The sequence below is a fragment of the Babylonia areolata genome, chromosome 34, assembly GCF_041734735.1.
Source record: "Babylonia areolata isolate BAREFJ2019XMU chromosome 34, ASM4173473v1, whole genome shotgun sequence".
Classification (NCBI taxonomy): Eukaryota; Metazoa; Mollusca; class Gastropoda; order Neogastropoda; family Buccinidae; genus Babylonia; species Babylonia areolata.
The window spans coordinates 22,621,629-22,635,004 of NC_134909.1; the positions used below are offsets into that span (position 1 = coordinate 22,621,629).

At 47.0% G+C, this 13,376-nt stretch overlaps 1 protein-coding gene across 1 annotated transcript in view; it reads right to left on the bottom strand.

Annotated features, from left to right (window-relative positions):
* Positions 1 to 423: 423 nt before the first annotated feature.
* Positions 424 to 13,376, bottom strand: part of LOC143277654 (uncharacterized) — a 23,374-nt gene continuing 10,421 nt past the window's right edge. The window contains exons 6-8 of the mRNA XM_076582549.1: positions 9,348 to 9,564; positions 7,393 to 7,519; positions 424 to 3,254 (exon numbers count right to left, since the gene is read on the bottom strand). Coding sequence (XP_076438664.1) covers positions 3,125 to 3,254; positions 7,393 to 7,519; positions 9,348 to 9,564 — 474 coding nt within the window. The 3' untranslated portion in view covers positions 424 to 3,124. The remainder of the gene's footprint in view (positions 3,255 to 7,392; positions 7,520 to 9,347; positions 9,565 to 13,376) is intronic.

The following is a 13,376-nucleotide window of genomic DNA, read 5'->3' on the forward strand; positions in this document are numbered from 1 at the left end:
CCACTTCAGATGGCAGGTCAAATTATCTGAAGAAAACTAACACGCTCTTGCACTCACATACATGCAGAAAGAACATACCAGAACAAGTTCAACGGTTAAAGTTCCAACAGTCATTCACGACCATCATGGCAGTGAATTCATATCCACTGTGTCCAGGGCTCGGCACAGGAAGGCAGTGAATCCATGTCCACTGTGTCCAGGGCTCGGCACAGGAAGGCAGTGAATCCATGTCCACTGTGTCCAGGGCTCGGCACAGGAAGGCAGTGAATCCATGTCCACTGTGTCCAGGGCTCGGCATAGGAAGGCAGTGAATTCATGTCCACTGTGTCCAGGGCTCGGCACAGGAAGGCAGTGAATCCATATCCACTGTGTCCAGGGCTCAGCACAGGAAGGCAGTGAATTCATATCCACTGTGTCCAGGGCTCAGCACAGGAAGGCAGTGAATTCATATCCACTGTGTCCAGGGCTCAGCACAGGAAGGCAGTGAATTCATATCCACTGTGTCCAGGGCTCAGCACAGGAAGGCAGTGAATTCATATCCACGGTGTCCAGGGCTCAGCACAGGAAGGCAGTGAATTCATATCCACTGTGTCCAGGGCTCAGCAAAAGAAGGCAATGAATTCATGTCCACTGTGTCCAGGGCTCGGCACAGGAAGACAGTGAATTCATATCCAGTGTCCAGGGCTCAACACAGGAAGGCAGTGAATTCACACCCACTGTGTCCAGGGCTCAGCACAGGAAGGCAGGGCCAAATGCTCCCCTTCCGTCATTTTAACCTTCCCCGACCAAAGTCAGGTAGCTATCACAGCTGGGTGGAGTGAGGAAAATGGGAGTGAAGTACCTTTCCCCAGGACACAGCACCATGCTGAAACAAGGCCTTGAACCCTGGTCACTGGTGAACACTGGATTTGAAGTCCAACAGACAGGCGCAATAGCCGAGTGGTTAAAGCATTGGACTGTCAATCTTAGGGTCCTGGGTTCGAATCACGGTGACGGCGCCTTGTGGGTAAAGGCTGGAGATTTTTACGATCTCCCAGGTCAACATATGTGCAGACCTGCTAGTGCCTGAACCCCCTTCGTGTGTATATGCAAGCAGAAGATCAAATATGCACGTTAAAGATCCTGCAATCCATGTCAGCGTTCGGTGGGTTATGGAAACAAGAACATACCCAGCATGCACACCCCTGAAAACGGAGTATGGCTGCCTACATGGCAGGGTAAAAACGGTCATACACGTAAAAGCCCACTCGTGTGCATACGAGTGAACGCAGAAGAAGAAGAAGTTCAATGCTTGATTCTGCAACAGCATGTCCATACAAGCACAGGTATATGGTGTGAACGTCGGCACACATGTACCTACACACACAGCACTGACACTCTCATCACTGCCTTGTGATAGAAAAGAAATGGAATGAACTGCCGGCATTCCAAGGCCAGTTTTCAATACAACGACAGAATGCACATATCACACGAATATCCTTATGACAGGGTAAAGATCCATCACAAGATTGATCAAAAACCATTCCCTTTAATGTTTCAATTCTTTTATCCAAATTCAATCCATCCCTAGATTGATCAAAAACCATTCCCTTTAATGTTTCAATTCTTTTATCCAAATTCAATCCATCCCTAGATTGATCAAAAATCATTCCCTTTAATGTTTCAATTCTTTTATCCAAATTCAATCCATCCCTAGACCGCAGCCCTTTACCACCAAGTGATCTCTGTTGCAACTTGGTGCTGTGAGCAAAGGATGTGCTAATTCTTTAATATCTCTTAATAAATCACAGCTCCAAGCCATACTTACTCTATCACACACACACACACACACACACACATATATATATATATATATATATATAATTATGTATATATTGTCTTATTTCACTTTATTTAATTTAATTTTATTTTATTTTATTTTATTTTCCCACAAAGCTTGACTAAGAGCATTGTATTATGCTGCTGGTCAGGCATCTACTTAGCAAATGTGGTGTAGAGTATATGGATTTGTCCAAACACAGCGATGCCTTCTTGAGAAACTCAACTGAACAGAATTGAGGTGTTCAGTCATCACAGACACCGGTTCAAACCTCCACCATGCAAACAGCGACACACGAAAGTCTGGTTGTCGCACAGCACTGCGGAAGGGAAGCCATGGTTTAATCACAATCTGCAAACCTACTAACCACAATCTATCAATGTCTCGTTTCAATCAGGTTGACCAGGTACAGTTTGGCAGTTAATAATAATAATAATAATATTAATAATAATAATAATAACAATGGTATCTGTGCAAAGACAAATCAAAGCACTTTCGCACCAGTCATTCACATGCATGCATAACTCTAAAACTGGAGAAACTGAAGACAAGGAAGAGGCAGGCAAGGGAGGCTATTTTGGGAAGAGGTGGGTTTTAAGGCCAGACTTGAAAGAGCTGAGTGCGGAGACTTGACGAAGCAAAAGAGGAAGTTCATTCCAATTGCAAGGTCCAGAGACAGAGAAAAAACGGCGGCCAACAGTCGAGTGTTTGAATCTGGGTATGCTTAAACAGAGTGGATCCAAAGCCGATGATAGAGTTAACACTTTGTATCCTGAGTTTTGAATTCTCCAAAATACCAAGTTGCTGCCCTTGGACTAAGTACGGATATTTCCACACTGCAGCGGGCACGTTCACTTTCACTTTCTCAGTCAGTCGTATTCTCACTCCATACATGCTGCTCACTGGCTTTAGCCTCTACCAGCTGTTCGGCAATGGTTTCAAGAGGACTGCGTACAAAGCATTAATTCTACAAGTTTTCCAGCAGTGTTTTCAAGAGGACTGAGCATGTTTCTGATGACGTCGTGTGCGATTCATGTATGTACGACAGCTTCGACAGTGCACAGGTCAGTCCACAGAAACTGAGGTGCAGCTGCACTGAAAGCGCACAAAACGTTTTTTCTGCGGTGTTTTCAAGAGGACTGAGCGCATTTCTGATGACGTAGCGTGCGATTCGTGTATGTATGAAGCACAGCTTCGACGGCGCACTCAGCCGTTGTACACACTGGTCCACAAGAACAGCAGTGCAGCTGCACTGATAAGGGTATAAAGCCCTAGTCTGCGAGGACCTGGGTCCGTCAGGCCGTCTCACTGCTTGCCTCCCCTGCCGTTTGTTCGTCCGTTGGATGGAGCGTTGGCCCCAGGTTTGAACCCCGTCCCATGGAACTTCTTCCCCTGCACTCCGCTTGGCATGCCTGGTGGAGAGGGGCTGCTGGAACTGCAATCAAACACAGTGGGGGGTGGGTACCAGTAGAGTGATGGCCTAGAGGTAACGCGTCCGCCTAGGAAGCGAGAGAGAATCTGAGCGCGCTGGTTCGAATCACAACTCAGCCGCCGATATTTTCTCCCCCTCCACCAGACCTTGAGTGGTGGTCTGGACGCTAGTCATTCGGATGAGACGATAAACCGAGGTCCCGTGTGCTGCATGCACTTAGCGCACGTAAAAGAACCCACGGCAACAAAAGGGTTGTTCCTGACAAAATTCTGTAGAAAAATCCACTTCGATAGGAAAAACCAATAAAACTGCACGCAGGAAAAAATACAAAAAAAAAAAAAAAGGGTGGCACTGTAGTATAGCGACGCGCTCTCCCTGGGGAGAGCAGCCCGAATTTCACACAGAGAAATCTGTTGTGATAAAAAGAAATACAAATACAAATACAAATACCAGTGTTTGTCATGTTTGGGTTGGGTTTCTTTTTGTCGTTGTTGTTGTTGTTGTTTTTTTGCTCATGAAAATCTCACACATGTATACACGCATGCTCAGCTCAGTTCAGTTCAGTTCAGCTACTCAAGGAGGCATCATTACATTCAGACAAATCCATATGTGCTACACCACATCTGCTAAGCAGATGCCTGTACTGCAGCATAACCCAATGCGCTTAGTCAGTCCTTGAGGGGAAAAAACCATGAACAAATAAATGGATATGTCATTGAATTAATCAATAAATAATTTTTTTTTTTAATAATTAAAGTAAGCAGACAGATAATGAAATAGAATAAAATGCAACCAAAAAAAAAAAAAAGGAAAGGAAAATAAGAATTAAAAACTGAAACTGAAACCTGCATGCACACACACACACACACACACACACACACACACACACACACAGCTTTCAAACTTTTCAAGTGGGTTTAACTTAAGAACTGTCCCAAAATGGCCGTCCTGGATATACACAGTTGTTGCTCAAAGGTGTCAATGAATAAGTAAACAAATAAACAAACAAACAAACATATTCACCCACCAAACACAAAAGAGCCACACACACTCCCTCACACATCAAATAAATTTGACAGTTTCACAAATAGTAAAGAGTGGTAACTCTCTCCATTACACAAGGTACACAGCTTCAAGTCAGTGCTGCTTACGCTACTGATTCAGCTAGCACACAGGTAAATAAAAGGTACATTGGAACAAACCCAGACACTTCCTCAAAAAAGGAAGCGCCGGGCCTGTCCCTATACCAATCATTTGACATGTGCACACAGCAGCAAAGACAGAAGAAATGTGCAAACACAAATTAGCCTCACTATTTGTTAATCATATCGTCTCCTGGCCTCATTATTTGTTAATTGACAGTTTCAGTTTCTCATGGAGGCGTCACTGCATTCACACAAACCCATACACGCTACACCGCAGGTTTTGAGTGCATGCACAGATAACTGTGTACCCATAAGTGTGGATTTCTTCCATAAAGCTTTGCCAGATGACAACACTAAACATTGCCATGGGTTCTTCCTCAGTGTGCCAAGTGTGTGCCGGACAAGGGACCTTGTATTGTTTTTTTGTTGTTGTTGTTTTTTTTGCTGCCCCATCATCTGCGCCATTTCAGTGGCATTACTCCCACGCTGCTCATTTAGATTCCCCCATACACGGCCACACCTGGGCTCGTCCGTCGCAGTTCCAGTGACGGAAGTCCACAGGGAACGATGTTAGGTTGCCAGGAGGCCACACACCAGAGGAGACCCTGCACTGCTGCTGAGTCACTTCAGTGGTGTTCAGTGGTGCCTGTTCTGTTTTAACGTACTTAGGACACCACCTACTAAGCCCCCTACTAACGACAATAATGGCTTAGTCGCGGAGCCAGACTGAGTGAGCGTCTCTCCCAGAGTGGAGACCGCCACCACGTCCCTCAAACAACAGCCCCCCCATGAATCTGCCGATACTGACGACATTGACAGGACTCACCCCAAGCACGGAAGTGGAGGGGTATCGAAACTGAGAACCTTGGTTTATTGTCTGATCGAAAACGACTAGACGCTCGGTTTGATTTTCCAGTTCAAACTTGGTAGAAAGAGTGACAGCAGGTTGTGAACCCAACTTGGTAGAAAGGGTGACAGCAGGGTGTGAACCCAACTTGGTAGAAAGGGTGACAGCTGGGTGTGAACCCAACTTGGTAGAAAGGGTGACAGCTGGGTGTGAACCCAACTTGGTAGAAAGGGTGACAGCTGGGTGTGAACCCAACTTGGTAGAAAGGGTGACCGCAGGGTGTGAACCCAACTTGGTAGAAAGGCTGACAGCAGGGTGTGAACCCAACTTGGTAGAAAGGGTGACAGCAGGGTGTGAACCCAACTTGGTAGAAAGGGTGACAGCAGGGTGTGAACCCAACTTGGTAGAAAGGGTGACAACAAGGTGTGAACCCTGGCCCTCACACACACTGTACTGACAGATAAAGCGCCTTCACAAATTTTGCCATCTTTCTCTACAGTTCACAGTGCTTTCATTGTCGTCGTCATCATCATCATCGTTATAATTGTTTGGACAGAAATGGCTGGTGAGACTGGGAATCAACCCCAGACCTTCATGGACAGTGTGTTGCCAGACAAGCTTCATAATCACTCTTTACCCATTACCATGATGAAGGCCTAAAGCTTCATAATCACTCTTTACCCATTACCATGATGAAGGCCTAAAGCTTCATAATTACTCTTTACCCATTACCATGATGAAGGCCTAAAGCTTCATAATTACTCTTTACCCATTACTATGATGAAGGCCTAAAGCTTCATAATCACTCTTTACCCATTACCATGATGAAGGCCTAAAGCTTCATAATCACTCTTTACCCATTACCATGATGAAGGCCTAAAGCTTCATAATCACTCTTTACCCTTTACTATGGTGGAGGCCTAAATCTTTATAATTACTCTTTACCCATTACCATGATGAAGGCCTAAAGCTTCATAATTACTCTTTACTCATTACTATGATGAAGGCCTAAAGCTTCATAATCACTCTTTACCCATTACTATGATGAAGGCCTAAAGCTTCATAATCACTCTTTACCAATTACCATGATGAAGGCCTAAAGCTTCATAATCACTCTTTACCAATTACTATGGTGAAGACCTAAATCTTTATAATCACTCTTTACCCATTACTATGGTGGAGGCCTAAATCTTTATAATTACTCTTTACCCATTACTATGGTGAAGACCTAAATCTTTATAATTACTCTTTACCCATTACTATGGTGGAGGCCTAAAGCTTTATAATTACTCTTTACCCATTACTATGATAAAGGCCTAAAGCTTTATAATTACTCTTTACCCTTTACTATGGTGGAGGCCTAAAGCTTTATAATTACTCTTTACCCTTTACTATGGTGGAGGCCTAAAGCTTTATGATTACTCTTTACCCATTACTATGATAAAGGCCTAAAGCTTTATAATTACTCTTTACCCTTTACTATGGTGAGGCCTACCCCTCCCTACTGTGTTAGAACATGCAGTTCCCACCCAGACTGATTACTTGATTGTGATGTGTGTGCATGAGGATGGGAAAAGGAGTGTGTGTGCGGTTGCCTCTGTGTGTGTGTGTGAGTGTGTGTGTGTGTGTGTGTGTGTGTGTGTGTGTGTGTGTGTGTGTGTGTGTCTATGCCCATGTGTGTTTGTGTGTGTGTGTGTGTGTATGTCCATATGTGTGTGTGTGTGTGTGTGTGTGTGTGTGTGTGTGTGTGTGTGTGTGTGTGTGTGTGTGTGTGTGAGTTAGTGTGTGTGTGTGTGTGTGTGTGTCTGTGTCTGTGTGTCTGTGTGTGTGTGCTGCTAGTGTTATCTTTTTACGTTATACACCATACCATATTACTGTTTCTTTGGCATTACTTTTTGCTGTTACTGTAAATAAAGCGCCTTGAGCGTTCGAAGGCACTGTATCAATTTCCATTATTATCATCATCATTATCATTATTATTGCTATTATCATTATTATAATATCATCATTACTATCATCATTAGTAGTAGATTCAACAGCAGCAGCAGCAGCAGCAGTAGTAGTAATAGTAATAGTAGTAGTATCATCATTAATTATTCCGCATCCTTCCTCCTATATTTTGAAAAAAAAAAAAAAAAAAAAAAATCACCTTCCAGATGACCGTCGTGCTGCACCAGGCATTGATGTGGAAGTCGATTTTCCTCTTCCACCGATGTTGGTGGAAGACGGCGTCTTACTGGTGCTGGCTGCTGGTGCCGGCTGTTTCTGGAAGGTGTCTGGAATCACACATATCCTGTGACAGCCAGTCATGCCTGACTACAGCCATCAGAACAACAGAGAAGGCCACCGCTGTCCCCGACTATCTGGGCTAGAATCTGACTACAGAGGAAAGTCTCTTGTACTCTTCTTCTTCTTCTTCTGCGTTCGTGGGCTGCAACTCCCACGTTCACTCGTATGCATACGAGTGGGCTTTTACGTGTATGACCGTTTTTACCCCGCCATGTAGGCAGCCATACTCCGTTTTCGGGGGTGTGCATGCTGGGTATGTTCTTGTTTCCATAACCCACCGAACGCTGACATGGATTACAGGATCTTTACTGTGCGTATTTGATCTGCTTGCGTATACACACGAAGGGGGTTCAGGCACTAGCAGGTCTGCACATATGATGACCTGGGAGATCGTAAAAATCTCCACCCTTCACCCACCAGGCGCCGTCACCGTGATTTGAACCCGGGACCCTCAGATTGACAGTCCAACGCTTTAACCACTCGGTTATTGCGCCCATCGAGTCTCTTGTACAAGTTACATCATCACTCTCGTGGCCGAGACGGCTTCAGGACAGCTGGTATTGGGATGGTCCCCAAAAGACCAACAAGCCCCACCAACATTACAGCACCGAGAGCCAGTGCCTCCTAGTTTATGCGTCATGGTCCCTCACAAAGGACAAAAGCTGTAATAGAATTCCCACTGCAGTGAAGAAGCCGTTGATCATACAGTTTCCACTGCTGCTGGCCCAGCTGTGAGCTTATGACAGTCTCTTATATAAGCCGAGCGTTGAGCCATGCACATCAAAAGTGTATTACTGATGTGTACAACAAAACCAAAGGTGGAAAAAAAAAACCCCACTGTCAACTAGTGACCATATGTACTGAGAAGGTTATAAAGATAATGTTATAATTCTTGGTCCACTTGTGGCAATCCCTTCCCCCACCTGCCCTCCCCCCCCCCACACACACACACACACCCACCCCTACACACACCCCTCTCACTCCTCCTCTGCGTTTATTGTTTTGTTGTTGTTGTTGAGCTGGAATCACGCAAGAGCCACGAAGGCTTTCCCTCACACAGACACAGACACACATACACACACACACACACACACACAGAGTCACAAACATGCACCACCCACATCTTTCCACACACACACATACCACACAAGTTAAAAAAAAAAAATCTTAAACTCCCTCCACACATAAATACCATGCAACCCCCCTCCCCCCAAAAAAAAAATCTACAAAATATGTAATCAAACTAAAAACTTAAAATCAGAGCCACTATATTACCACCGCCAGCAAAAAGCAAGAACCCCATCTCACCCCCTCCCCCCCCCCATCCACCACCCACCCCCACCAAATCCCCCCCACCCCCACCACATCATCACCACCACCACCACCATCACCACCACCACCACCATCACCACCACCACTCTGCAGAACAGAATAAGGATAAGAATAACTTTATCTCCAACTAGAGAAGTTTGGTCATGTGCATTATCACAACATAGACAAGTAAACAACATGGGGAACATAAGTTTGGTCATGTGCATTATCACAACATAGACAAGTAAACAACATGGGGAACATAAGTTTGGTCATGTGCATTATCACAACATAGACAAGTAAACAACATGGGGAACATAAGAATAGAGATAAATTGCGGAAAACCACAACCAGATAATCAGCACACACTCGCACCCACCCAACCCCCACCCACCCCACACACGCAGTTTACTTGATTAAACAAGAGTAATAAACATATATTCTCAAATAAAAGCATTTCACATATTCGCTTTTAAAACATTGCAATTAATTATTACAGCTTACTTTTAGGCGGACTTGGCTTGGCATTTGGCCGCATGTTGCCAGGATGCTGAGTGTAGCGAGGCCCGCTGGAGGGTGGAGGGGGAGGAGGGTTTGGGGAGGGGGAGGGGGAGGGGGACGGCTGACTGTATCTCTCCTCACTGTCGCTCTCCTTCCCGGCGGCGCCGGAAAACCTCTGAGAGCTGCCGGCAGCCTGTGGCCTGAAGAGGTTCTCCGCATACTGTCAGGACCAGTCAGTTTTCAGTTTTCAGTTTCAGTTTCTCAAGGAGGCGTCACTGCGTTTGGACAAATCCATACACGCTGCACCACATCTGCTAGGCAGATGCCTGACCAGCAGCATAACCCCAAGGTGTTCAGTCAGGCCCTGTGTGCAGGCTAATGTTGTTGTGTACCTATCAGAATGGATTTCTCCTGTAGAATGTTCCCAGGGGACAACACTCTTGTTGCCATGGGGTTTTTTGTTGTTGTTTTTTTCAGTGTCCCAAGTCCATACTGCACACTGAACCTTGGTTTATCGTCTCATCTGAATGACTAGACGCTCAGTTTGATTTATAATAATAATAATAATGGTATTTATATAGCACTGGATCTTGTGCAGAGACAAATCAAAGCGCTTTCGCACCAGTCATTCACACGCATGCATAACTCTAAAACTGGAGAAACTAAAGACAAGGAAGAGGCAGGGAAAGGAGGCTATTTTGAGAAGAGGTGGGTTTTAAGGCCAGACTTGAAAGAGCCGAGTGTGGAGACTTGACAAAGCGAAAGAGGAAGTTCATTCCAATCGCAAGGTCCAGAGACAGAGAAAGAACGGCGGCCAACAGTTGAGTGTTTGAACCTGGGTATGCGTAAACAGAGTGGATCCGAGGCCGATCGTAGTGAGCGAGATGGAGTGTAGAGGTGAAGGCAGCCGCAGAGATAGGAAGGGGCAGTTTTGTGAATAAACATAGAGTGCTGATCTTGTACTTTATTCGGTGTGAGACAGGGAGCCAGTGGAGATGTTGCAAAAGAGGAGTGATGTGCTCAGATCTTTTCTTTCTGAGGACGCGTCGAGCAGCAGAGTTTTGTATGCGCTGAAGGGACTGAATGGATGAAGCAGGCAAACCAGACAATAGAGAGTTACAGTAGTCAAGGCGAGAGAGAATGAGAGAAATGACAAGTCTAGATGTTGCGTCAGTGGACAGATATTTCCGGACGGCACTGATGCGTCGCAGTTGACAGTAGCAGGACTGACATGTCTGACTGATAAATTTTTGCATGGACAGTGTATTGTCAAGGACAACACTGAGGTTCCTGACTGACGTGGAAAGAGGGATGGATGTACTTTCTCCCCGCAGTGAATGTTTGTCTACATCAACAATACTGCATTTGCATACTTGGTGAAAAGATAGGAACAGTAAATTATACCAGCGTGCATGCAGTCACATATATACATGTACATGCAAAAAACAAATGATGTGTCCCCTGATAAAATCTCTCTCTCTCTCTCTCTCTCTCTCTCTCTCTCTCTCTCTCTCTCACTACTTTTTTTTCACACATGGTTTTGATTTTTTTTGGGGGGGGGTTACACACACATACAGGTTCACATAACACACACACACACACACACACACACACACACACACACACACAGTGTATGCACATTCATATGTACATACATGTTCACACACCCACATACGCACCACAACAGGTACACTCACACACATAAAACACACACACACGTGTATATATGCACACACACACACACACACACACACACATATGCACATACACACACTTCCCAACCCCACCCCCCACCACACACATACACACACACACAAACACACTTCACAAACTCCCCAATGCACACAAACCCATCTCCCAACCCCTACCACCCAACACACAACCCCTATCACCCAACACACAACCCCTATCACCCAACACACAACCCCTACCACCCAACACACAACCCCTACCACCCAACACACAACCCCTACCACCCAACACACAACCCCTACCTACCACCCAACACACAACCCCTACCACCCAACACACAACCCCTACCTACCACCCAACACACAACCCCTACCACCCAACACACAACCCCTACCAGCCAACACACAACCCCTACCACCCAACACACAACCCCTACCTACCACCCAACACACAACCCCTACCACCCAACACACAACCCCTACCTACCACCCAACACACAACCCCTACCACCCAACACACAACCCCTACCTACCACCCAACACACAACCCCTACCACCCAACACACAACCCCTACCACCCAACACACAACCCCTACCACCCAACACATAACCCCTACCTACCAGCCAACACACAACCCCTACCACCCAACACACAACCCCTACCTACCACCCAACACACAACCCCTACCTACCACCCAACACACAACCCCTACCTACCACCCAACACACAACCCCTACCACCCAACACACAACCCCTACCACCCAACACACAACCCCTACCTACCACCCAACACACAACCCCTACCTACCACCCAACACACAACCCCTACCACCCAACACACAGCCCCTACCACCCAACACACAACCCCTACCACCCAACACACAACCCCTACCTACCAGCCAACACACAACCCCTACCACCAACACACAACCCCTACCACCCAACACACAACCCCTACCTACCACCCAACACACAACCCCTACCACCCAACACACAACCCCTACCTACCACCCAACACACAACCCCTACCACCCAACACACAACCCCTACCTACCAGCCAACACACAACCCCTACCACCAACACACAACCCCTACCACCCAACACACAACCCCTACCTACCACCCAACACACAACCCCTACCTACCACCCAACACACAACCCCTACCAGCCAACACACAACCCCTACCTACCACCCAACACACAACCCCTACCTACCACCCAATACACAACCCCTACCACCAACACACAACCCCTACCACCCAACACACAACCCCTACCTACCACCCAACACACAACCCCTACCTACCACCCAACACACAACCCCTACCAGCCAACACACAACCCCTACCTACCACCCAACACACAACCCCTACCACCCAACACACAACCCCTACCACCCAACACACAACCCCTACCTACCACCCAACACACAACCCCTACCTACCACCCAACACACAACCCCTACCACCCAGCACACAACCCCTACCACCCAACACACAACCCCTACCTACCACCCAACACACAGCCCCTACCACCCAACACACAACCCCTACCTACCACCCAACACACAACCCCTACCTACCACCCAACACACAGCCCCTACCAGCCAACACACAACCCCTACCTACCAGCCAACACACAACCCCTACCTACCACCCAACACACAACCCCTACCACCCAACACACAACCCCTACCACCCAACACACAACCCCTACCTACCACCCAACACACAACCCCTACCTACCACCCAACACACAACCCCTACCACCCAGCACACAACCCCTACCACCCAACACACAACCCCTACCTACCACCCAACACACAGCCCCTACCACCCAACACACAACCCCTACCTACCACCCAACACACAACCCCTACCTACCACCCAACACACAGCCCCTACCACCCAACACACAACCCCTACCTACCACCCAACACACAACCCCTACCTACCACCCAACACACAACCCCTACCAGCCAACACACAACCCCTACCTACCACCCAACACACAACCCCTACCACCCAACACACAACCCCTACCTACCACCCAACACACAACCCCTACCACCCAGCACACAACCCCTACCACCCAACACACAACCCCTACCTACCACCCAACACACAGCCCCTACCACCCAACACACAACCCCTACCACCCAACACACAACCCCTACCACCCAACACACAACCCCTACCTACCACCCAACACACAGCCCCTACCAGCCAACACACAACCCCTACCTACCAGCCAACACACAACCCCTACCTACCACCCAACACACAACCCCTACCACCCAACACACAACCCCTACCTACCACCCAACACACAACCCCTAC